Source organism: Rhamphochromis longiceps, linkage group LG9 (assembly GCF_057381845.1).
Source record: "Rhamphochromis longiceps isolate RC_006_pf linkage group LG9, R_longiceps_female_GT1.1, whole genome shotgun sequence".
Lineage (NCBI taxonomy): Eukaryota > Metazoa > Chordata > Actinopteri > Cichliformes > Cichlidae > Rhamphochromis > Rhamphochromis longiceps.
The window spans coordinates 865,724-893,352 of record NC_140565.1 but is presented as its reverse complement, the minus strand read 5'-3'; the positions used below and the strand labels follow the sequence as shown (position 1 = coordinate 893,352).

The following is a 27,629-nucleotide window of genomic DNA, read 5'->3' as shown; positions in this document are numbered from 1 at the left end:
AGTTTATCAAACACCACTGAGCAGTCCTTACCCTTAAATTTAAGCTCTCTCTCCTGTCCTGTCTTTCTTATCTTTCTCCATCTCTGAGTGAAGTTAGCTCTTTTGTTCTCTACCTGTGAAATACAGCGGCTGTACCTTTAGTTAGCAGACACTTTGTGTGACAAACTGTGAATGGACTGGTTCTTATGTAGGTCTTTTCTGCTCTATTTGACCAACTGAAGTGCTTGATGCAATCTTTGCATGCTCAGATGGACACAGACAGTTTGTGTTGGTTGATGTTTGCTGAACTGATAACGCTGTATTTGTAATTATTTGCCACTTAAAAAACATAACTCCCTTTATCTTCCTCTCGCGCTTCTTTTGTAGCACTAGCTGGATGCTAAAGTACAGCAATTGCAACTTATAGACGCTCGTTCTGGTGTTGCAAAAAAAGAAAAATACTCCAAAACAAATAAACAAACAAACAAAACCACCCGTCGACTTTAACCCCTGACTATAGCACACGGTTTTACCTATTTCGTATCTTCTTATGTGACATACCCTGGTGATTACTACACAAACTGCGCTTCATCTGTTTGGGCTTAAATGCTTTTGATGTCTGAAGACATGCAGTGAAAAAATAGCTCTGCATTAAACAAAAAGAAACAAGCCTGTTTAGAAAAAATAAGGAGTAGAGAGTACAGATTTTTGTTTAAAATAAACATTTTCATTTTACACGTTGGTTTTGAGAAATACCGTTTTAACATGTTTAAACTGTTCAGTTGTGCTATTTCCTTTTTCTTAATTCTGTCTCTGGCAGCTTTTGCAAACAGAATTATGATCTGAATGCACTGCCATTCCGAGATCAGTTCTATTTATTCTCTATAGGCTCCTCTTGTTCAGGGTTTTTCTGCTTATTTCTTCATTTCTATTCATGTTATTTCAGTTATTACATTATATATGGAATACGGTATGTACGCCCATTTCCTACACCCTGCGACAGGGGCTGTAGGAAACCAATAGGATGGTTTTCTAGACCAGTGTTGATATTTCCATTTACAGTAACTCTGCTCTGGGACCTGCATACATGGAAAGCAGGAGGGCAGCGACAGCAAGATCTTTAGCACAGACCATAGCATCAATAGCAGCAACACAGCCATCAACAATGTCCCAGAGCACCGTTGAGTGAAGGGTAGCACCCATTGCCCCCACCACAGAGTAGCATGGACTGTGCAGAACCAGTTGTCCACTCAATTACAACAGAGACACAAAGCAAAGGGACAAGACACACTGGTCTGGGTCTGGGAAAAGCTGCACCCAACTGTTGCTCCCTCACCCAGACATCCCACCACATCCAACGGGCCTGCGGGCATCCATGAGCCCCCAAGGCCCAGACCAAACATCCCAACATGGGCCAACCCACCCTACAGGGCGAGGCAGCCAACCCCATGCTAGGAGGGACCCAGCCAGAGACCAGGCAACCCTGAGCACCAGGTCCCCAGGCCCCGCACCCAGACTCACCCAGAAGAGGCCAGCCACTCAGCTGGGGGCCAGGAGCCCCCACCACAAGCACCCCAGGTCCCACATCCCAAGAACACTAGGTAGTACCCTAGACACTCCAAAGCAACAAACCCAGCTATCCAGTCCACTGGGATCTGCCAGACCCCTGGAGTCCCAGAGACCGCTTTCATCCATGTGCAAGTCAAACAGGGAAACGAGAGTACAGCCGACCACTGCGACTAGTTGGAATTGGTCAGTGGACCCAGAGAGACCGCTGCAACCCATCCAGATACTAATGGAAGAGGGAGAGAGGGAAATATTAATTGATGTTAACAATGTATTTCACCTTGATAAAGTGCTGTTTATCAAGGTGATGATAGTAAAGGCACATGGTGTTGGCCTGTGCACTGCTAATCCATCACAGATAAGATTAAGGAGGGAGGAGCAGGGATTAAAAAGCAAGAGGATGTTGACTGAGTGGCCAGACAGAGAAGGAGGTTTTGGAATCATGTCACTGGGCCTGGAGTCTGACACCGATCAAAGCACTGGAATAGAAACCTAAGACAATGTAACTGGTTAAAAAGAATTGTTTGATTTTAATTTTAATTTACAAAAAATGTAAAATAAACATATTTGACAAAGATTTGATAAGGATTAAAAATGTAAAAAATTCATAAAAGAAAGGGGATCACTTATTGGATTGTGTTTATGTTTGCAAGCATAAAATAAATATATAAATATATGTACTATAAATAAATCCCTGTGGTTGTGTGAGTTCTCCGTCTTCCTACAGTGCAGAGACATGCAGTTAGTGGGGTTATATGCTGATTTTAACTTGCCCATAGGTGTAAATGGTCATCTGTCTCTCTGTGCTAGCCCAGCATCAGGCTGGCAGCCTGTCCAGGGGTACGCTGCCCTTTGCCCTATGGTAGCTGACATAGGGTCCACCTCTCTGCGACCCTGATAAGGATAAGTGGAAGGGAATGGACGGACAAATTGAATGCTACATCAGATGTATGTGCAGAAAGCAGTGAGTATGTAAAAGTGTATTAAAAGCGTGTCAGGTGTTTAGGAGTCTAATGGCAGCGGGGAAGAAAGACTTATTTAGCCTACAGGTCCTAGATTTCACACTTCTGTATCTCTACCTGAGGGTAGACGTATGAACACCTTGTTTTAGAGGCTGATGGGGTCTTTGAGGAGGGAAGTAGCTATCCTGTGGATTCTGTGATGGTAGACGCTCAGCAGAGAGGGCAGTGGAGTCCTGATAATCTTTACAGCAGTCTTCAACACTTTCTGGAGTCCATAGCATAAGTGTTGCCATACAACACTGTTATGAAGCTGATCAACATGCTCTCAACCACACAGCTGAAAGAGTTGCTGAGGATCATAGGCAAGATACCAAACTTCCTCAGCCTCCTCAGAAAGTATAGCTGCTGTTGAGTCCTCCCAACTAGCTGTATGCTGTTAAATATCACTGATGCTCTTCAGTGCCTGGTGCCTGTCTCCTCACCTCCATTCTGTAGGCTGCTTTATCACCAGCAGTGGTGAACGTTGGGATGATGTTATCCTTGTGACAGGAAACACAGTAGCCGGTGAACAGGCTTTTGGTGAGGAAAAGGTTGACTACACTGAGACTACACTGTAAAATCTGTCAGTGGATTCTAGATTTTTGATTATAAGGGGTGTAGGAGCCATTTTTCGGTTGATACCTTATGTATGCCACTAGAGGTCATTTTTTGAGTTTTTGGTATGGTGAAGGTTTTTAAGGTAGACGCACGTAATCACCATCAGGTGTGTTGTTAATTGGAAGAAGGTAAACAGTTTGTGACCGCTGCGCTGTTGTGTAAAATTGTGTTGGGATAAACATCTAAAGTACAACTGGAGTTATTGGACTGTTTAATAAATTCATGCATACCAGTGACATCATGTCACCCCCGTCACACCGAACGCCTCAGTGGCTTCAAGTGTAGGCTTAGCCTCTACGTGGTACAATATTTTATTTTTGATCTTTAATTAAGTCCTACCATTAATTAATTCTTCGATCTTAAATATGATCAACCTATCTCTAATAATCAGCTATGCACCACAGGCCTTCAAGCTGGCTGTAGTTAAACCTTTACTCAAAAAGCATCTCTAGACCCAGCAGTCTTAGCTAATTATAGGCCAATCTCCAACCTTCCTTTATATCAAACATCCTTGAAAGAGTAGTTGTCAAACAGCTAACAGATCATCTGCAGAGGCTTATTTGAAGAGTTTCAGTCAGGTTTCAGAGCTCATCACAGCACAGAAACAGCTTTAGTGAAGGTTACAAATGATCTTCTTATGGCCTCTGACAGTGGAGTCATCTCTGTGCTTGTCCTGCTAGACCTCAGTGCAGCGTTCGATACTGTCGACCATAATATCCTATTAGAGCGATTAGAACATGCTGTAGGTATTACAGGTACTGTGCTGCAGTGGTTTGTATCATATCTATCTAATAGACTCCAGTTTGTGCATGTAAATCAGGGGTGTCAAACTCAATTGCACAGGGGGCCAAAACTCAAGGCAGACTTTAGGTCGCGGGCCAAACAAGATAAACATTTATTGAACACTAAAACAATGTTTTTTAAACATAAATATGAATAAAAGCAGACAGGAATATTATTCCAGATTAAATAAACTTAGAGAAAATAAACTTTAACTTTAAATATTTTGCTCTCCATAAAAATATATCCTGTCAAAATTATGCAAGTTAGAAATATGAACATCCTGCTATAACCCCAGAAAAAATAAATGAAAATTTTACTTTTAAGTAAATGCTAAAATACAAACAAATCAAAACAATGAGATTTTGTTGCTATTATGCCATTTTATAAAAAATAAAATAAACTTAACATATTTTGCTCTTCATAAAAATATCTCCTGTGAAAATTATACAAAATTCAAAATATGAACAAGATGCAAAACCACCCCCAAAAATATAAATAAAATTTCTGCTTTTCAGCAAAAGTTAAAATAACAACAAATCATAACATTCAGTTTTCTTTGCTCTTATGCCATTTTGTCAGAGCTGGATGCTTGGCATTTTTGTTTGTCAACAAGTTCGTTTAGGTTTGGTGTGCAGTGCGCTCAGTTTACCTGCAAAGTGCGCATTTGGGAACACTGTTGCGCCGACTTGGTTCAACATTACTTGGCAACAGGGAAAGTGAGGCAAGTTGCACTGGTGCATTTGTGACTCCCATAAGAGCAGCTTCACTTGAAATGCCTTCACCGCATCATACATGTCCATGAACTGACAGGTTTCCTTGCTGAGCTCAAAAACTCTGTTGAGAACTTTTCCCCAACTCAGCCAACGGACCTCTGTATGATGAGGAATGTCGGCAAACTCTGAATCTATTTTCCACAAAAAAGACTGAAATTGGTGGTGATTTAAACCTTTAGTTTACAGTTTGCGTTACGGTGATCATTACATGCTCCATTTTATGACTTTACCACACAGCGTTTCCTGGTGTGTGATGCAGTGATATGCTGTTAACTCGCCAGTACAGTCCTCCTCCTGCATCTTTAATCACATCCTGCTGACTAGTGCACTTATTTCACTGGTAGTTACACTTTGACATACGTTTTCAAAAATGTTATCCCTCCCAGGAATTTTGGAACATTTTCCTAAACTTCTGCCCAATGTTTACAGCATTGATGAAACTTGATATAATCAAACATTCACCAGTGCTATTAGTAGCTTTTGGAAAATTTGTAATATAAAATACATTTTTAGGCTTGCTTTATATCAAATATAATAAAAAATGGGGTGGTCAAAAATATTAGCCCTATTTGCTTTCAAAACACTGAGAGTAATTAACCAATCAGCTTTGAAATCACATCTGTGCAGTCAATTGACTTCCTAACAAGATTCAATTGCATAAAAAGGGTGCAAAGAACAGGACACCTGAACACATGAGAGGAACTAGTGTTACTGACCATTGCCAAAAACAAAATAAATAATTCTGGAGTTCAGAAAAAAGATAGTAGAGGCTCATGATAAGGGGCAAGGCTACATTGCCATTTCCAAGTAATTCACAGTGTCTAGAAATGCTGTATGTTGCATCATTGCCAAGTACAAGGAGACGAATTCTGTAAGAAGCACACCTGGCCGTGGCCGTAAGCACAAGATTTCAAGAACTCTGGAGAGGAAAATAGTCACAGATGTCTGCAAGGAACCGCGGGCATCTGGAGTTGATGTTTCAAGGACCACAGTTGTGACTGCTCTTCATCGTGGTGGACTTCAGGGGTATCGTCCCAGAAGAACCCCTCTACTCAAAGAGCAGCACATCACAGCCCAAATGAGGTTTGCCCATGAACATTGGAAAGGTAAACATGAATTTTGGAAGTCTGTGCTTTGATCCGATGAGAATAAACTGGAACAGTTTCAGCACATAGTTGTTGTTTATGTTTGGTGAAGAAAGGCACAGGCCTTCAAGCCCAGGAACACAGTTGGGAACATCATGCTGCGAGGCTGTTTTGGAGCCTCAGGCACAGGGAGCCTTGTTTCATTGCATGACATCATGAAAAAAGAAATTATGTTGACATTTTGAAGGAGAATATGCAGAAATAATCTAGGCTTAGGTCGTCGCTGGGTCTTCCAACAAGACAATGACCCAAAGCATACATCAAAATTAGTCCAACAGTTCCTCAAGGATACCAAAAGCATGATCCCAGAGTGGACTGCACAGAGCCCAGACCTCAATCCTATTGAGAATCTGTGGCGAGTGCTCAAAGTGAATGTCCATGCTTGGAAAACATTCAATTTGGACTAGCTAGAACAATTTGCAATGGAGGAATGGGCCAGAATCCCTCAGGAGACCTGTGCCAACCTAGTAAAGAGCTACTCTAAGAGATTGTTGTCAGTTGTGGCTCAGAAAGTGTACAGTATTGACTATTAATGGCCATGGGGCTAATAATTTTGGATGTCTCATTTTTGCCCTTTCTTGTTTCAGCTTGGTGTATCAATAAAATATCCTAATTAAACTTAGTGGACATTGTTATTTTGGGAACAGATACACTACACAAAACACAGACTTGTTGTTAATGGTCATTTTCACACTTAAATCAGGTGTATTCTCTGATTTCATAACGGGGGCTAATAATTTTGGCCTCAACTGTACTTTCATCCACAACAAGAGAGTATGCAATAAAGTCTTTGCTTCTTTCACACAACTGTGTTCTTAAATCAGTGGCATCCTCACAAACCCGATGAGCAGTCGTATTTCTGCTCAGGCTCACATTTACCAAAATCTGCGTTTTGTCTGGAGACATGACATCGCGTAGACGTAAACATATATTCATCCTCCCACCGGGCGCTGAAAGGCTCTGCTTTAGGAATCAACTTTTCTCTTCGCCATTGTGAGGGGTTAGCTTGGCAAACACAGAAGTTTGACTTGATTGAGGCAGGAATGTTCCCAGGTAGCCTAGCGTTTGGCAAGGAGGCTGCAGCGCTTCATTATTGGATCTGTAGTTTGTGTGTTATTAGCACCTCATATCGCCAGGCCATGCATAACAATAACAATAAATCTCTATAAAATGATCTTGCGGGCCTGATAGAAATGTACGCTGGGCCGGATGTGGCCCGCGGGCCTTGGGTTTGACACATGAGATGTAAATGGAGAGTCTTCTTCACACGCTGAGGTTCATTATGGAATTCCACAGGGTTCAGTGCTAGGACCAATTCTGTGTACATTATACATGCTTCCCTTAGGCAGCATCATCAAAAGGCATAGCATACATTTTCACTGCTGTGCAGATGACACCCAACTATGAAGCCAGATAACACCCCTCTAATTACCGAATTTACTGCTTCTAAAATCAGATAAAACTAAGGTTATTGTGCTTGGCCCTAACCAGATAAGTGGTAAATGAACTGATTTTTATACAGGGAGTGCAGAATTATTAGGCAAATTAGTATTTTGTCCACATCATCCTCTTCATGCATGTTGTCTTACTCCAAGCTGTATAGGCTCGAAAGCCTACTACCAATTAAGCATATTAGGTGATGTGCATCTCTGTAATGAGAAGGAGTGTGGTCTAATGACATCAACACCCTATATCAGGTGTGCATAATTATTAGGCAACGTCCTTTCCTTTGGCAAAATGGGTCAAAAGAAGGACTTGACAGGCTCAGAAAAGTCAAAAATAGTGAGATATCTTGCAGAGGGATGCAGCAGTCTCAAAATTGCAAAGCTTCTGAAGCGTGATCATCGAACAATCAAGCGTTTCATTCAAAATAGTCAACAGGGTCGCAAGAAGCGTGTGGAAAAACCAAGGCGCAAAATAACTGCCCATGAACAGAGAAAAGTCAAGCGTGCAGCTGCCAAGATGCCACTTGCCACCAGTTTGGCCATATTTCAGAGCTGCAACATCACTGGAGTGCCCAAAAGCACAAGGTGTGCAATACTCAGAGACATGGCCAAGGTAAGAAAGGCTGAAAGACGACCACCACTGAACAAGACACACAAGCTGAAACGTCAAGACTGGGCCAAGAAATATCTCAAGACTGGTTTTTCTAAGGTTTTATGGACTGATGAAATGAGAGTGAGTCTTGATGGGCCAGATGGATGGGCCCGTGGCTGGATTGGTAAAGGGCAGAGAGCTCCAGTCCCACTCAGACGCCAGCAAGGTGGAGGTGGAGTACTGGTTTGGGCTGGTATCATCAAAGATGAGCTTGTGGGGCCTTTTCGGGTTGAGGATGGAGTCAAGCTCAACTCCCAGTCCTACTGCCAGTTTCTGGAAGACACCTTCTTCAAGCAGTGGTACAGGAAGAAGTCTGTATCCTTCAAGAAAAACATGATTTTCATGCAGGACAATGCTCCATCACACGCGTCCAAGTACTCCACAGCGTGGCTGCAAGAAAGGGTATAAAAGAAGGAAAACTAATGACATGGCCTCCTTGTTCACCTGATCTGAACCCCATTGAGAACCTGTGGTCCATCATCAAATGTGAGATTTACAAGGAGGGAAAACAGTACACCTCTCTGAACAGTGTCTGGGAGGCTGTGGTTGCTGCTGCACGCAATGTTGATGGTGTTTGCAGGTGTTCTGTCTCTTTTTTCCATCTCTTTCAAGTATGGAGAAAAGTATCCTGAGAGATCAAGAAACTTCTGAAGGGGTGAAACAATCTCTGTGCCCATGCCAAAACACTTCTTCCTTTTCCAGCCTCCTCACAGCTAAGCCTCCATAGCTTAGGTGTGAACAAGGTCTTGTCATTAATATAGCTCACCCTGGTGCGTCATTATACGCAGCTGTCCTCACAGAAGCTGATGTATGATGTCACAACATCTGTATACTCTTCCAAACTGTTGGTAGCAGTCCTGAAAACCTCCATGTCAGTGCAAGCCGGACATGCCTGCATCATTAGTGCGCTACCTACATGTCTTCAGTACACGTTTAGAGAGTTGTAGTTTCTACCAGTATGAAGGGATCAAGTAAACCATGAGATTCCTAATGCAGCATGAAGGACTGCATGGTAGGCATTGCTTACTGTGGTGTAACAGTAGAGTTGTCTGGTTGGGCATTGAATAACGTGTATGCATTTAGGGAGCTTCTGACTGAGGTTTCTTTGGTTAAAATCACCAAGGACAATGACTAAGGTGTCTGGCTTTGTCTCCCAGGCCTCCTGTATGTTGGCCTGTGGTGGAATATACACACCTACCACACTGAATGAAGTAAACTCATGTAGGGAGTAAAAAGGTTTGCAGTAAATGACTAAAGATTCCAGATGAGGAGCACAGTTTGAATAGTTATTTAAATAACACCATCATTACACCACTGTTTATGTAAAAACAGAAACCTCCTCAAGTCCTCAGGACTTGAAGCCCTGATGTTCAGGAGCTCATCTCTGGTGTAAGAAGTTTTGGTTGTTGTCTCTTCCACTAGTACCTACTTGGCTTAGCTCATCTTGTGTTTTAGGGTTTTTCATTAGGTGGTAGTACCTGGAACCAGGTTCTTTTTTTATGACCTACTTGGCTGGGGTTCCAGGTAAAAAAACGTTTTATGAGGATGGCCTGAGGACCTGACATGCTCAGCTGCTTGTAGGGGTGGCTGTAGCTCGGGGGTAGAGCAGGTCACCTACTGATTGGAAGGTTGGTGGTTCAATCTCTGGCTCCTCCAGCATGTCAAGTATCCTTGGGCAAGATACTAACCCCAAGTTGCTCTCTGATGTGTTTGTGTGTGAATGTAGTTAGACAGCACTAAGTATAGAGAAAGTGCTTGTGAATGCTTTATAGAGCGCTTTGAGTACTCTGGGAGAGTAGAAAAGCGCTCTATAAGAATCAGTCCATTTACATTTGTGATAGAATACGTGATAAGCGCAGGAGAACCTGGAGAACACTTGATAGACATGAAAGGGTCTGGTGGCAGAACGATGATGGTCTGGGGAGGCATATCAAGACCCGATGATGGTTCAGTGGGTCCTGAATTCCTCCCCACACATGACAATGCCCAGCCTCACGTGCCTGTATGCAGGCAGCTCCTGGAGGATGAAACAATTGATACCATTAACTGTCATGCCTGGCTGACCTAAATTCAGTAGAACACCTCTGGGAAGTGTATAGGAATTTCTTTTATTTATGTATTATTCACATTATTTTATTGTATGATGCCTTGGTGCCACTGGATTTTCACATGTCTCACACTCATACAGTTAGACAGACGTGGGGGTCTGGTAAGGAAGTTGGGAGAAGCAGACGACTCCACAGGAAGAATCTTTTGTCTCTTTGAGGACTCTGGGAGGCAGCAAGGGAGTGTGAACCTTAAGGTGTGAAACAGCTGTGTACTGCCTTTTGTTCCTGGAGAAGGTATTTCACTGAGAGCCATGCTGGGCTCAGACTCTGCTGACTGTCTGCCCCACGATCATGCAGGCTCTCCACCAAGCTTGGTTTTTCTGTTCTTTCAATTCAATTTCAATTCAATTTTATTTATATAGCGCCAAATCACAACAAAAGTCGCCTCAAGGCGCTTCATAGATGCAGAGAAAAACCCAACAATCACATGACCCCCTATGAGCAAGCACTTTGGCAACAGTGGGAAGGAAAAACTCCCTTTTAACGGGAAGAAACCTCCGGCAGAACCAGGCTCAGGGAGGGGCGGGGCCATCTGCTGCAACCGGTTGGGATGAGAGAAGGGTTCTTTGTGTCTTGATTAAAGAATGTTAGCTACTGCTCACCGCTTGTCTGCAGGCTTTATTTAATGGAAAACGTCCACAACAGACGTTACACCAGGCTGAACCTCACACTGTCCAGAAGCTCAGGCATGACCAAGTCCAGATTTGGAGGAAACCCCCAAGGATCATAATAAAAGATCAATTAAAAATATAATTCTTTTTAGTACGTTAACAGAGAAATGTAGTCTGAGTATTGGAAATGTCTATTCTAAAGTCCAGATTTTGTGTGTGGACATGATCCACCATCAGCCTTTTATAGCCATGTCTGGGTTTGAGAAAATAAGATCTGTGTCGGTGATCTGTCATCGTCTTTCCATGATTGTGAACAATAATGAGTAAACACAGATTATTATTATTTGATTTTGCTGATAGTTAATTATATTAAATGCCGGTCAGAACATGATCAGTTAAATATAAATATGTTTAAGTTTAGTGTAAGACAATAATGATTTGAAAGACCTCACTGAAAACTGGTGTAGAAATGACCTTGAGAGATATGAGTGTGTGTGTGTGAGAGCGCACACACAGGACATAGATCTGTGAATGTCTGACTTTTAAAGTGTTTGATTTAGTAAGAAAGCAGATTGTATTGAGTAAACTGTGACTGACAAACACAGAGTTTAAGGTGAAAAGTATTTGGATTAAGACAGATTGTGCTAAAGTGAACGTGGTAATGAAATCTAAACTGAATGAAGCTTATTATTACGTAACCGAATGTTTAAATATAACAGAATTTTCCATTTTAAAAGAAAGAAATAGAGAATGAAACGTTGTGGCTGAAGAGCGCTGGATCTGTATGTAAACACTAGATCCCAGAGAGAGGGAGGTGGGACAAGTGAGCAAAGTATAAACTGGAATGTCTGGAGATGTTCTGGGCCTGTTCCTGTGAGATCAGTACAGATCTCAGAAGTCCACCTTTGGAAATTCCAGCAGAGATGCTGAGAAGGAGCAGACCACGATCGAAACTGTAGACTTGTAAAGTGGACGTGGCTCTATCTTCGCTCATCACTGCCATGTTGGAGTGTTTCCAGTAGCTCAAAGCAATGAGACGGACCACATCTTCATTGCTAGATGTACCTGTGTCCCTTCCAACGTCTCCCTACTCCACAGTAGGTTAAATAGATAAGGATGACTGATGGGATATGGCTATTATTTTGTGATACATATTATTTTTATTTCTGCTTTTGCTTTGCTCCTGCAAATTTACTTTAATAAAATCTCCCACAATTAAAGTCTAAATCGAGGACAAAGGTTTCACAAAGGGGTAAAAAGTGTGAGTTTTTAATTATTTTAGTGTAAATGGCCCTCACAGGTTTCTCCAGCCTTTTAAAGTAACAGTAGATTGGGTCCAGGCTTCTAAAACCAACCCAGATTAACAAGTGCCATCCATGACTGAGAGGGGAGCTGACATAACAGCTGGGACTGACACAATCTGACCTGTAAGGCTGCTCAGGTTTCTCTATATCAGCTCAATCAGGGAAGACACCAGGACATCAAGTCCAGCTCAGTCCCCTCACCCACATCAGCTCCAGCTGAATTCTGCATTACCCACTGGGTGAGACTGATAGGATCAGAGATTGGGACCTTTTTATCAGACTTCCTGTGTAGGGGTCGTTGGCCCTGCAGATGGACAATGTTTAGCACTTTATCATCACAGGACATATCAAATTAACTGTTGTATGACTGTCCTCATATCTACCCCACAGACATAAATAAATTCTTCCAAGTTGAAGTCTGATGTTAATCATTAGAAAATCATTTATATAGAATTTTACACACATCAGTACATATAATGGTAAAGGTATGAGACAGTTTGTTTGTTATCTGGGTTTCAAATACTTATTTTGTTTTGAAATTCATCATTAATTCATGAGGCTCCCCGTTTGTAAGTATTTTGTGTGAGCTCATCTAAACTAAGGCCTATCTATATGTTACAGTGTGTTCAAGAATGCAGTGGAAAGGTAGCAAACAAAAGCCCAACAAAGAAAAACAAAAACATCTTAGCTGCTCTCATCAGGAAACAAGCATGAAGTGATACAGAACATGGACTGCAGGTGAAGACGAAGATCATCACTTTCATCAAAAAGTGTGTAGCCCCAGATCTAATTTCATAGTGTAAAGCGACACAGTGAAGCCACATGGTACTTTCATATACTATAGCTTCATCAGTTAAAATAAAAGATGAGAGGTTATCACCAAACACACCCAGTGCATGCCCACCACTGACCAGGAACCAAAGTCTGATCTTCAACAGGTAACAAGTGCAGTCAGGCTTGGAGCAACCTTTCTACCTGCTCATATTTCTAAAGTAGAACCACTGTGGAAATCAATTTAAAGCCTTTTTGGTTTGGTTTACATCTGTGTTGTTGTGGAAAGATGATATTTCTGTCCTCATTATCATAGAGACTGTAGATTGTAGGTTTATGTAGGTTTGCCGTATTGGTCTATCTGATTCACTTTTGCTTTTATTGTTTAATTTATTTTATTTTCACTTGCTACACACAGGACAGACATGACTGGGGGAAAGAAAAGGGAGAAAGAAAGAGGGAAAGAAAAACAGCGGGGAAGAGGAATGGTGCTAAAGGGCAAAAAACAAAAACAAACAAAACAAACAGACAAAAAATACAAATATCAATCACCTGGATCACCTGTTGAGAAAGAAAAAAGAGAAAACAAGCAGAAAAAAGAACAATAGAATAAACAACATCATCGTGATGATCTATGTGAATATAACAGTAAATACTAAATATTAAACATTATTGGACTCGTTCCCGGTGGGTGATGGGCTCCGCCAGGGCTGCCCTTTGTCACCGGTTATGTTCATAATTTTTATGGACAGGATTTCTAGGCGCAGCCAAGTGGCGGAGGGCTTTCGCTTTGGTGGCCTCAGAATCTCATCTCTGATTTTTGCAGATGATGTGGTTCTGTTGGCTTCATCGGGTGAGGGCCTCCAGCTCGCACTGGAACGGTTCGCAGCCGAGTGTGAAGCAGCGGGAATGAGGACCAGCACCTCCAAATCTGAGGCCATGGTTCTCAGCCGGAAAAGGGTGGAGTGCCCACTCCGGGTCGGGGATGAGTTCCTGCCCCAAGTGGAGGAGTTCAAGTATCTCGGGGTCCTGTTCGCGAGTGATGGGAGAAGGGAGCCGGAGATCGACAGACGGATTGGGGCTGCAGCTGCAGTAATGCGGTCCGTCGTGGTGAAGAGGGAGCTGAGTGTAAAAGCAAAGCTCTCAATTTACCAGTCGATCTACGTCCCTACCCTCACCTATGGCCACGAGCTGTGGGTAGTGACCGAAAGAACGAGATCGCGGATACAAGCGGCAGAAATGAGCTTCCTCCGAAGGGTGGCTGGCCTCTCCCTTAGAGATAGGGTGAGAAGTTCGGCCATCCGGGAGGGGCTCAGAGTAGAGCCGCTGCTGCTCCACATCGAAAGGAGCCAGCTGAGGTGGTTCGGGCATCTGACAAGGATGCCCCCTGGGCGCCTCCTGGGTGAGGTGTTCCAGGCATGTCCCACCGGGAGGAGGCGACCCGGCCTCGGATAAAGCGGATGAAGATGGATGGATGGATGGATGGATGGATGTATTCCGTTACAGTTACTGTTTAAAAAGGTGGTATTCAAAATACAGTTACTTTGTTGAAATAAATGGATTACATGGCGGTCTTTTCCTATTTCACATGTTAGGCTGTCCCCTCTCTGTTTTTGGTAATTTGGTAATTCCACACCGGTGGAAACCCAAACAAAACACGCATTAACCTCCTGAGACCCGAACTCTTTCATGGAATGCATTTTTAATTTCTCTTTGGACTGACTGGGACCTGATGAATGCAAAAACAAAGAATGATCTTTTTACCTGATTTTGCTCTACAAGGGCCTGGATATACACATATGAGGACATTTGTTTTGTGGCAGTATAATGTCCTTGTAAGAGATATCAGGCACTTATTGAGCAAAATTTAGTATTGTGGTTTGGACAACCCAAAATATGATGTCCACATATGTGGACGCCAGGTCTTAGGATGTTAAGAGGCTCTAATGCCTGTGTCTCAATCTCGCGGCCCATGTCACCTCTACTTGTGGCCTGCATAATGACATGATGAAATATCTTTAAAAATTATTAAAAAAATTATTTAATATGAAGGCAACAGGCAGAGTGTTACAGGCATAGCTTTAAAGAATGTAGCCTGATGGGTAGTGTAATCCGTGTTGCAGGGAAAATGGACACGAACCCGACATATTAGCCAGAGGTCCCTTTACTGCGGTTTGGGGCCGCGGACCTGTTTTATATACGCGCGGAATAGTTTTCTACACGAGATCGCTGCAGAAAGTGCAGCCTTACCTAATGTCCACCTACTGTTACTCATTTATATTATGATTTAAACATCTAGTTGGTGTTGGTGTGGAGAGTAACCTTCAGTAATAGTAATAAATCACACAGCAGTAGTACATTCATGTAGTTGTAAAAAGCATGATAATATATTAAGTAATCCAAAGTATTCAGAATACGTTACTCTGATTGAGTAACGTAACGGAATACAGTACAAATTATATTTTGGGGCATGTAATCTGTAATCTGTAGTGGAATACATTTTAAAAGTAACCTTCCCAACACTGGTGAAATGATGTATGATGTGCTATTATTCACTTCATGTTTTAAAGCTAAACCCACGATAGCAAAATATATTCTTGATGTTTATGATGATGATTGATCAAATAAAAGCTAAAAAGAAATCATTATCAATATAAAGAGGTAGAATACTCTGTTTGACAATGCTGTGTGATGGATGAATGATTTAGATCTACTAATACAAGTCAGTAAAATGTATTTTTAAAGCACAGGTTTTGCTGACCAAAGTGCCATACGGATTATGTATTCTTGTAATTATTTACACAAATGAGCATCAAAGAGTAAAATCTGGGAACATAGAACACAGAATTATGAGCCCTTCAACAATAAGCAGTTACATATCAGAAGAACATCCCAAAGGGAACTTCCTGTCTCTGACATAGCTCATCTGCTGTTTGTATAAGAATTAAAAAGTCTATGGGTGTGATTGATTTTCTGTGTCTCTGTTGTATGACGGAGAGAGAATGTTCCATAAAGATGTTGTAGAGTGGGTAATCACAGTGATTCGTGATGGCTTCTAACTTCTTTAATTTGCTGTGTTCCTGTGTGGCTCCACAGTTGCAGCTGATTAACTGTCACATGCTTTGTCTCTCACGTAGGACATGGAGGAGGCCGACCTGCTGAAGGAGAGGCTCCAGGCCATCATGGTAAACAGCAGTCCTACAGTCTCTGTAGTTTAAGTAAAAAGCCAGTTTCCAAATAATCTGTGTTACATACTGACTTGAAGTAAACTTCATTTTTAAAAATTTGGTGGTGATGGGTTCTAATCCATTTGTGTAGATGGCAAAGATAGCACTAAAGTTGACCATCATATCTAGAGGGGCAGAGCTGGAAGTCTGTCATCGGAATGATCTGATTTGTGTCCACATGAGTTAGTTAGTGACGTCAGGTGAGTGCGTCTTTATGATTTAGTAAAACAAACAAGGAAGTAATTCCACTGGTAGCTTTAGGCTAGAAACAGTGTGAACAGTAGGTCCATCTTCATAACATAAGTTCACATTTTAATACAACAGACGCTTATGGAACTGTAATAAAATGGGCAGCTTATAATCACACTTAGCTTTAGAGTCTGAGTAACTGTTTTGTCTTGTTTTTGTCCTGCTGAAAGTTCATATTAGCTTCTGAAATGTGAAAATTATATTTTACAATGAATGACTGTAGTGGAATTTGTCTTTAGTTTTTACCAAACACAAATGAACAACTTGAGAAATAGGCGATGTAGGATTTTGAAATTCATGCCGTAGGTGCATCTACTAAAAGATTCAGATGAGTTTGAATCCTGGTTACCTTCATGTCTATGTCCAAGGTCAAGGTTCCAGGGTTTCTGAACATCTTGTGAATGCGATGATTAAAGAAGGAAGTCGCCTGGCACTTCACATTCATTCCATAGGTGCATGTTTTAAAAATGTCAGTTGAATCCTGGTGACCCCGACGTCAAGTAGAGGCTCCAGGCCATCATGGTAAAGAGCTCATAGTCACACTCTTTGATGCCATCATATATATATGTCAGCAAAATACCTGTGTATCAGTAGATGTTTCTCATTGTGTAAATCTCTGCATTCTTGTAATTCAGAGCTGTGATACTTTACTTTAGCAGGATGTCAGGATGCAGAACTAAGAGTTGTTACCAAAGCACAGCCTGAAAATAAAACATGTGGGTGTGTATTTACAAGATGGCGTAGAGAGAAAATCCAGCCAGAAAAGAGTTGTAGCTGTGCAAGTCAACTCGCCTGTCAATGTGCAGAGAGGCTGCATCGCTTTCATCTGAGGCAGAAAGATATTAACATAAAGCACTAACTGATGATGACATAAGGTTCAGTGAATACTTACCAGCACTCACTAAAACTAGAGCACAGACTTAATGTACGAAACAGCAGCCCATATTGTTTCTTGGTTAATTCTATTAAATATGGCATCAGTAGCACAAGCACAGGTGAGAGGCTGCCTCTGTTGGCACACCTGTCAGTCAAAGCGATGGTGTCCCTGGTAACTTGTAGCTCTTCCAACATTCAGGTGAGTTATAAAAACAGTTGTAATGAAGGAGAAGATGGAGTCCAGGCCAAAACTTTTGTAGTGCTAGGCTGTGAACATGTTAATTTATTGGCTGAAGTGAAACAATCGAGGGGACTTTTGGAGCCAGCTTTAATTGGCAGCTAGTATAACTGGAGTAGTTCTGGCACTTCTGTGTTGGCTTTATTGTTCATCCACAGGGGCTTCCACTTTTTACAATATCTAACTTGGAGTTTTACTATATTTGTTATTATGTTATCAGTTTCAGCTTAACATGTTTCATGGAACTTTAATGAACTTTAACCTCCTAGGACCTGGCGTCCACATATGTGAACATCACATTTTGGGTTATTTAAACCAAAATACTAAATTTTTCTCTACAAGGGCCTGATATCCACTTACAAGGACATTATGCTGCTACTATTCTATCAAAATGTTAAACGAATATCCTGATGTGTGGCTCTTATTTTTCTTAAAAACAAAAATAAGGTAAAAAAAAAAAATCTGGTAATTCTTTGTTTTTACATTCATTGGGCCCCAATATGCCCAAATATCAAAGAGAAATTAAAAATGCATGCAGTGGAAGAGTTCGGGTCTTAGGAGGTTAATGTGACTATAGCTAGTCATGTTGGGGCCACAGTTTCAAATAGCATGGTCCTTCTTCTGTAACAGACAAAAACCCACAGGTTCACTGTGTAGATCGCATAGTCCCTCTGATGGATACCAAATCAGTCAATCAAACATCTGAAGTACTCTCTTTTTAATCAATGAATCTTTGGGAGCCTTTTACAGCTCAATATTTAAAGTTGGGCCATAAGTTGGAAACAAGAAGGGAATGCTGTGGAAACCATTTCAGGATTATTTAAAGCCAAGTAATTATCTTATATTAACACTGTTAATTAACAATTACCAATTAATTAAATTAGCAATAAACAATTAACTGAGTAATGTTACACTGAAATTTAAGCCCAGAAACCGAGCACAATAATGTAACCTATGCCCATGAGGTGAAGTCAATTAGTAATAGTGTCGTTGATTTCACTGATAGTGGGTTACAAATTGTTAACAATGTTTATATTATCTGTGCATTAGGATTTTTATATTCTGACTTAGGTACCAAAGTCATAATAATAAGGTAATATTGATTAATAATAAACAGATTATTTTTTCCATTATTTTAATTCCAACAGGATTAATGCTGGAATTATAATAACAAGAAAGAGTACAGATAGAAATGAAAAATGTATCGCCAACTGCTGCACCTTTAAAGCATCAACATACAAAAATGAGAAAATACACAGATACATAAATCAACAGTCTTCTAGTAGTGTGAGTATGAATGTGACAGAAAGAGAGAGACAGAGAGTGAGTGTCTCGGTGTGTGTGTCTTTAAAACAAATGCACTTGATAATGAGGGTGGAAAGGTGCAATAATGTCCTCCCAGGTCCTGGAGGCAGATGGAGTCTGAATTAGGACAACAATCACAGCCATCCTCAGCTCCCAAGAGTACTGATGACCTGAGGCCACACGTCTTGGTGACATCCGCGTGTCCATCCAAGCAGGAGGAGGGAGGCCACAGATGCAGTGCCCACGGTCAAAGGGTGAGTGTCTCAGAAGACCAGAGACAACAGGCAGTCAACCCTTCCAGAAACTGCCACCCTGGTACAAATCAAGAACAGGTGCCAAAGAACCACCTGGCATCTGGCTGCCCCTTCCTCAACATTGAGAAGATCAAAGCCACCCCTAGCCACCAAGGGAATGGGCCAACAAGCACACCTGAACATCAAGCCACGCACCCCGGAACCAACAATCACCCACATCCCAGGGAGGGGCAGAAGCATCCAGGGGGGAAGCGGTGATAATGTATGAACGGGAGGTAAAGGACTATCCTTGCAAGGAGAGAGCCAGTAAACGACTGACTCAGTAGGCACCCCATTCCCAACATCCCACCACAGAGCAGGAACAAGTTGGCCTATGGCCTGCAAGGACAATGCCCCAGAGCACCACCGAGTCCAGGGCAGCAGCCACCACCCCCACCAGAAAAAGTAGACTGGAGTGTTTAGAGGAGTCCCAAGACTTGGGGTTTAGACCACCCCTGCACAAGGAGGGAGCCAGAGACCAGGTGACCCGGGGCACCTGGGCCCCAGGTCCCACATCTACCCTTGCCCAGAAGACTGGGGGGCAGCACCTGCCACCACAAGCACTCGTATACCAAGACCCACCCAACAGCAACCACTGCTGTCCAGCTCCCACGAGGCTGGCAGACACGGGGAGTCCCAGAGAGCATCCTTATCCACCTGAAGGGCATACAGGGAAACGAGACTAGAGCCGACCACCCCCACTAAGTAATGGAGTTCATCAGTGAGGACCAGAGAGAGACAAATTCATCCAATGTTGTTTTTTAAAGAGACAGACATTCGGTGAGTCCCGGCATCCTCAAGGCTTGTGCCTCCCAGCTTTGTGGAGTCTTTCATAAACTGTTCATGCTGAGTCTGAGTCTGCAGAGGGTCCCAGTGCTGTGAAGACGCCATGCCTCGTCCCTGTACGAAGACACCACATCCCAGTTCCCCCCAGGATTACAGGCCTGTGCCACTGACTTTCCACGTCATGAAGACCCTGGAATGGTCTTCATGACCATCTGCCAACTATAATCAGGTGACATTAGGCTCCCCTTCAGTTTCTTTACCAGCCCTGCCTTTGAGCAGAGCAGGCCATCATCTACCTGCTCAATCGAGTCTTCACCCATCTGGACCAGCCGGCAAGCACTGTGAGGGTCATGTTTTTTTACTTTTCCAGTGCATTCAATACCATCAGGCCGACCCTCCTGGGTGATAAGTTGACAGCGATGCAGGTGGATGCTTCTTTGGTGTCCTGGATTGTTGATTAGCTAACAGGAAAACCACAATATGTGTGTCTTCAACATTGTGTGTCTGACAGGGTGATCAGCAACACAGGGGCACCACAAGGGACTGTCCTCTTCACTTTCCTCTTCACCCTCTGATGTTATAAAGAGAAAACATTGACTGTAGGACAATGCTCAGGATTTTCTAGGAGTCTGTTGTGGTCAGTGCCATCCTCTATGCTGTTTCAGGCTGGGGCAGCAGGTTGAGGGTCACAGATGCCAACAGACTCAATAAACTGACCGACAAGGCCAGTAATGTTGTGGGGATGGAGCTGGACTCCCTTAAGGTGGTGTCTGAGAGGTGGATGTTGTCCAAGATAAGGACAATGCTGAACCATACCTCCCTCCCACCCACTCCATGACGTGCTGACCAGTCACAGGAGCACGCTCAGTGAGAGGCTGAGATTACCCAAAAGCATCATTAAGCGACTCAGGAAATCATTCCCTCTGTATCTGTATTATCTCTCTATTATCTCTTTGTACAACTCCTCCATCTAATGCACAGAACACACTGCAACAGTTACACCCTTTGCCCATCTTCCATAGTGAAAATAGCAAATAAAGTTTTACACTTTAGAGTAAAATGTCAATCAAATATATTTAATCTCTGTAATATTTTGAATATTTAAAATTGGGTTCATTGTATATATTATTGTATTATTGATTTAGTTCAGTCTGTTCTTACTATAACCACATAATTTCCTTATGGATTAATAAAATATTCTGATATGGATTCTGATTTTTTTTGAGTGTGTAAGGTCCATTTGGAAAAACTTTGTCCTGTGTAGTACGTTCTGTAGAGAACTTTGTATTGTTTAAGTTGTAAGTCGGGCTTTTAGTCATTTTGAGGGTGCTCAAGCATATTTGTGTCCAGATGTTTTTATCTGGACTGGTGGAAAGATCTTGCTGCCACTTAGCCTTTGGGAGGGAAATTGATTAGTCAATTTTAAACAATAGATTATAAATTATTGATGACAATTTGGGGGTATAGTTCTTTTAAAAAACATGCTTCTGTTAGGATGCCTGGGTCGTTGACCCAGGGTTTTGAGTTTATTATATTATTTATCATTTCTAGTCTTTGGTTTCTTTGAGTTCTGTCTTATGGTTTATGTCTCTGTGTTCTCTAGTTGCTCTGTCTCCTCTGTCAGCTGTATCCCCTCGTCAAGTTCGCGTCTCTGTGTTATGTTTCCTGTTTTACTTTGAAAGTCTGTGTCTCATGTAAGTGCATCTGGTTTTGCTTCCTTTGTCTCGTTAGGCCTGATTTGCCCCAGCTGTGTTTCCCTCCTGTTGCCCCGATTGCTCCCTCTGTGTATTTAAGCCCTGTGTTTCTCTGTGTCCGTGTTGTGATCTACCCTTATTTTGCTGTGTGTTCTGGCTGCATAAGTTTACCTTGGAGTCTCAGTTTTCTTACTTTTTGAAGTTCAGCATTAACGCTGTATTTAAGTTCACCTTTTGTCTCCGACTGTCTGCACTTTGGGTGCTTTTCCTGCCTGCGCACAGCCTTCACATGACAGCTTCCCAAGTGGGATTCAGTTGACAGGGATTCAGATTTTCCTGTATGATGGTTTCAGTTGCAGATATATTAAAGAAATTCACCTTTGCTGATTTTATATTTTGATCAAATTTCTTCAAATGAAATAAAGTTTGGGTCTTGTATGATTTTTTTTAAAATTTCTTTTTTTGTCTTATTCTCATGCCACGATGAGAATGTTAGTATTTTTCTAGTAGTTAGTATTCAGTGATTTTTCTTTATAGTTTTATTTTAAAAACTTTTTAGTTTACATGGGATAAGTGCAGACTTTTTAAGAATTGTAAAGAATTCCCACCAGGCTCTTAGAAAAGTGTTTATGTTGAGGCTTTTAAAGCTATGATGATATGTTGTGATGCTTAATAAAACCATGTAAGAAGAGTCACTCTGTTCCGTACAGCTCTGGACATCCTGAGGGAGTGGTCTTCACTTTGGTACCCTCAGAATTTCATCTTGGCTTTTTGCAGTTGATGTGGTTCTGTTAGTTTCATCAGGTGGTGACCTTGTGCCCCAGCGTGAAGTGGCAGGAATGAGAATCAGCACCTCCAAGTCTTTTAATATGGTTCTCAGTTGGAAAAAGGGTAGAGTGTCCAAAGCATGCTTGTGAGTTCTGACCAGCAGTTTCAGTATCTCAGAGTCTAGTTCATTAGTGAGAAGAGAGTGGCCCGTGAGATTTACAGATGGGTTGGGCGGTGTCCGTGGAGACGATGAACCCTCACCAGCAACAGTCTCAAGGCACTTCACACTGTAGCATCGTTAACTTAAAATACAAGTTACTTTGAGGCAACTGTTGTTGTGATTTGGCACTGTAAAAATAAAAATGAATAATTTAAAGTGAGTTGAAAATATATTTTAATCATAAGCTCTGAGTAGTTACAATGAAGTCATGATACAAGTAGCAGGAATGGGTTTCACTGGTCCTTCCAGAGGGACTTGGAGAGTCCTCGCTCTTCCACGTCGAGAGGAGGCAGCTGAAGTTATTCAGGCACCTGAGCTCCTAGACGCCTCCTGGGTGATGTGTTTCAGGAATGATCTAGTGGGAGGAGGCACTGGGGCAGACCCAGTACTTGGTGGAGAGATTATGTCTCTCAGCTGACTTGATAATGACTCTGTGTCCTCCCGGATGAGTTAGAAACGGTATGAAGAGAATTCTGGGCTTCTCTGCTTAGAATGCTGTCTGGACTGAGACAGAGTCATAAATACTAGCAGACATCAACAGGGAGATCCCCTTTTACTCCGGCTTAATTCCACACTGATCCTGGATCTAGGAGCTAATATTAGTGAGCAGTGAGGCTTAGTTAAAAATAAAGGAACTAAGCAGCGTGTTTGCCTGATATCCAGGATAACAACTGCACAATTTATTCTGTCCAATGTATCTGATCAAATTTCTAGATGTCTTTGCTACATAGTGTACTAATTAGCAAAGAGTGTTGTTGAAATTATAGCAAACAGACAGACACGTACACACACACTCAAGCAACAGGTAGGTCACGTCATGAAGCCTGTGCTGCTTTTTGTCTATTTATAGCTGTTGCTGTCCGTCTGTCAGCTCAAGGTTGAAGTGTCAGCACGAGGAGACAACAGGTGGAATAGTTTCCATGCTGTAATTGTGCATATGACACAAATGTATGTTTGACCTGCCCTCACAGGACAAAAGAAGAATCCAGGAAGAAATTGCCAAGAAGAGGAGACAGATAGAAGAAGAGAAGTTAAAACTCCAGTACATAAAGGTATGTCTCTAATTTACAGCCAAAAAGCAAAAATTTCCAGGAGAAAATGTGTCAGTGTGTATCAGTGTACAGGGAATGTGAGGAACTCTCGCTTGAAGGTTTAATGATTTCATTTACTGTTATATTTCTCCACATTTTCCTTGATGCAGTCTCAGAGCTTTATTTCACAGATTTATACTCACTGCAGTAGCATTGTTCATATTATAGCTACAGCTATTCCTCTTCAACACAACTGAGGGTATTTCATACATTATTGCAAAAGTCAAATCTTCTTTTTTCATTCCATCGTTCCAAGTTATATATTTCCATCGTTCCAAGTTATATTTTTTTCATGTTAAGATAAATTGGGCACACATCTGAAGTTTTCTTAAGAAGCAGTTACGCACAAGTTAACCCCAGTTACAGTTAACCACAAGGGGGCTGTCTAAAACTGTGTCACGCCACTGAGCTGTTTCCTGCATCTTTGGCAAACTGGTCACTGCTGGTGTTGTAGTGGTGTGTAATGATATCACCTTCTTATATCAGTGACTACCAAAAAATATCTAAATTCCCTATGGAAGCATGCTGGAAAAATGAATAAATCTAACAATAAACAACATATTTAAGAGTTTTTGTTGCATTTTAATACAATGTCCATTAAATATTATAAAACAAGGTATCACCAAACTGGATGTTAGAAAATGTTTTGGTTATTTTACAAAAAAGCAAAGTAAATACAATCAAACTTTATTTTTAGTAAATGATACTACAGAGTTGTCTTTGGAGGCCTTTCTAGTTATCATCCCCACATATTCATACTCTGACGGATACATCAGAGGTGGGGTTCGCATCCTGCCCAAGGATATTTGGAATACAGACTGGGAACCACTAACCTTCTGATTACCAGATGACCTGCTTTGCCTCCTCAGCTAAGGCCACCCAGCTACTGGGAATAAGATAAGATAAGATAAGATAAGATAAGATAAGATAACCTTTATTAGTCCCACACGTGGGAAATTTGTTTTGTCACAGCAGGAAGTGGACAGTGCAAAAGTTATGAGGCAAAAATTAGAATACAATAAGAATAAATACAGTACACAGCTGTACAGAATAGAATAAAATACTATATACTATATACAGTAGAATAAAATAGAATAAAAATATACAATAAGATAAAAATAGAATACAAATACAAATACTATATACAACTGAGTAAAAATACAACGATGACAGAAAGGATTATTGCACTTAGTATTATTGCATATGTATGGATGTGTGTGCTTGATCAGTTAAAGTCTTTGTTGTGGAGTCTGACAGCAGTGGGGAGGAAAGACCTGCGAAATCTCTCCGTCCCACACCGTGGGTGCCGCAGTCTCCCACTGAAGGAGCTGCTCAGTGCTGTCACAGTCTGCTGCATGGGGTGGGAGACGTTGTCCAACAGGGATGACAGCTTAGCCGCCGTTCTCCTGTCACTCACCACCTCCACTGGGTCCAGAGGGCATCCTAGAACAGAGCTGGCCCTTCGGATCACCCTGTTCAGTCTCTTCCTGTCCCCAGCAGAGATGCTGCCGCCCCAGCAGACCACGCCATAAAAGATAGCAGAAGCCACCACAGAGTCATAGAAGGTCTTCAGGAGTGGGCCCTCCACTCCAAACGACCTGAGTCTCCGCAGCAGGTACAGCCTGCTCTGCCCTTTCCTGTAGAGGGCGTCTGAGTTATGAGTCCAGTCCAGTCTATTGTTCAGATGAACACCAAGGTACCTGTAGCTGTCCACAGCCTCAATGTCCATACCTTGGATGTTCAGTGGTTGCAGTGGAGAATGCTTGTGCCTGCGGAAGTCTACCACCAGTTCCTTGGTTTTACTGGCGTTGATCTGGAGGTAGTTCAGCTGGCACCAGTCCACAAAGTCTTGAGTCAGTCCTCTGTACTCCTTGTCGTCCCCATCAGTGATGAGGCCGACTATTGCAGAGTCATCAGAGAACTTCTGCAGGAAGCACTGGGTGGAATTGTGGGAGAAGTCTGCAGTGTAGATGGTGAAGAGGAACGGAGCCAGAACCGTTCCCTGTGGGGCCCCCGTACTGCAGACGACCCTGTCCGACACACAGCCCTGAGTCCTCACATACTGTGGTCGGTCGGTGAGGTAGTCCAGGATCCAGGTAGTGAGGTGATGGTCCACTCCAGAGTTCACCAGCTTGTCCTTTAGAACCGAGGGAAGAATGGTGTTGAAGGCACTGGAGAAATCAAAGAACATGATTCTCACAGTGCTTCCAGCGGTCTCCAGGTGAGCGAGGGAACGATGTAGGAGGTGAATGATGGCATCATCCGCTCCAATGCCAGGCTGGTAGGCAAACTGAAGTGGGTCCAGTGATGAGCTTGTTAGGCGCCGAAGCTGAGCCAGGACCAACCGCTCCAGGGTCTTCATCAGGTGGGATGTCAGAGCCACCGGCCTGTAGCTGTTGAGGTCCTTGGGGCGTGAAGTCTTTGGCACTGGTACAACACAGGAGGTTTTCCAGAGCTGTGGGACTCTTCCCAACCTCAGGCTCAGGTTGAAGAGGTGCTCCATCACCCCACACAGTTGGTCTGCACAGGACCTGACGACCCTCGAGCTGATGCCATCTGGGCCCGCTGCCTTCTTGCCATTAATCCTCCTCAGTTCCCTCCTAACCTGGGTGGTTGAGAGAGACAGGCTGGAGCCTTGTGTTGAGTGTGTATTGGATGCTGCAGTTGGGGGTGGGGGGGAGTGAGCAGGGTGAATAGAGGAGGTGTGAAGGGTCTGAGGTGGAACAGCAGCAGTGGGGGTGGGTGAGTCTGCAGCCGATGTTGCAGACTGCCTCATGGCTGAGTCAAATGTACATAATTTAAACTTTTGAATGCAATGAGGGTAAGGAGAAGGGCAACACACAGGCCTGACCCATGCCCAGTAAAGTCCAGGTGGGGAAGCAGTGATTCAGTACAAAATACTTCGACTGCTCTGAGACCATAATCCAATGGAGCAACAATGAGTAGCGATAAAGCTAAAAATGATAATTGCAGTTCGTAAGTCTTCAGTAGTTGGGCAGTGGTTGATTTGGTAAAAATATTTACCCCCCAAAACTCCAGAGTCCTCTCTTCTGATGTTGCTCTCCATTAATCCATGGATGAATACGAACCCTCGGCCTTCCCAGAAGCTCTTTTATACTCATTCTGCACACCCCCCCCCGCCCCCAGTGTTTTTCACGTGAGTGGAAAAGGTTTTAAAAAACATGCTTCTGTTAGGATGCCTGGGTCAACTCCACACTCATTTTCATTTCCTGTTGCCACACCGTGGAACTGTCCACTGATATTGGTTACATTCAGTCTCTTTAACATAGTGAAGGTTTTTGTTGGACACGGGTTCGTTTAATACACATCTACATATTTATAGCAGAGCTTTGAGAACATCCGTACTCTTCCAGTCATGATTACAACTTGTGCTTACAAAAGCTCCTGTGTCTGAGTTTCCAAACTGTACATGCTAAAAACTAAGATCCATCTCATTATTATTTGGACAACATTAGTTTTTACAATTTCACTAAAGATTTGTCTCCCACAGTCCATGCCAACTATACTGAGAAGCTCTTTGCTTCCCATTCTGGCAAATCTAAATATGTCAGACTGAGACTAACAGCTGAATGGGAAGCGAGGGACTGGCTCCACTGCAGCTGCTGCTTCATAGTGTTGGATCTAGTATGCTGTTTGTGAAACTGAGGAGTGTGTGCAAACGTAATGTTCCTTAAAATATCTGATAGAGAAATCAGCTACACATTTTTCTTTGCTTAACAGGATAGGAAAAGAGTTTTTGAAAGCAGAGAGTGTCAAATGGAAAACAGAGCAGGTGTCACCGTAGATTTGAACATTTTAAATATGAGAAGAACACTGAGCTCGGTTTGAGGCTAAAGCAGAGGCCTGTGTGTTGGTTGACTGACAGAAGAAGGCTTTGAGGGAGCAGTGGCTGATGGACGGTCTGAGTCAGCAGTCGGAGGAGGAGCAGGAGGCCATGAGGCTTCAAGCTCAAGACGAACAGCAACAGAGTGACCACCTGCAGAGCAACATCATCAGGTAATCCAAACCTGCACTGAAGCTCACACTACATCCCAAAGTGGACACATGGGGCACAGCTCAGTATGAGCAAATCAAGTAGGTGAAGGTAACACTTTATAGTCACTGT

The 27,629-nt window shown here is 42.5% G+C and overlaps 1 protein-coding gene across 1 annotated transcript in view; it reads left to right on the top strand.

Annotated features, from left to right (window-relative positions):
* Positions 1–27,629, top strand: part of palmdb (palmdelphin b) — an 86,018-nt gene that overhangs the window by 1,548 nt on the left and 56,841 nt on the right. Inside the window, exons 2-4 of the mRNA XM_085417954.1 lie at positions 15,894–15,941; positions 23,384–23,464; positions 27,390–27,520. Of these exons, the coding sequence (XP_085274080.1) occupies positions 15,897–15,941; positions 23,384–23,464; positions 27,390–27,520 (257 nt within the window). The 5' untranslated portion in view covers positions 15,894–15,896. The remainder of the gene's footprint in view (positions 1–15,893; positions 15,942–23,383; positions 23,465–27,389; positions 27,521–27,629) is intronic.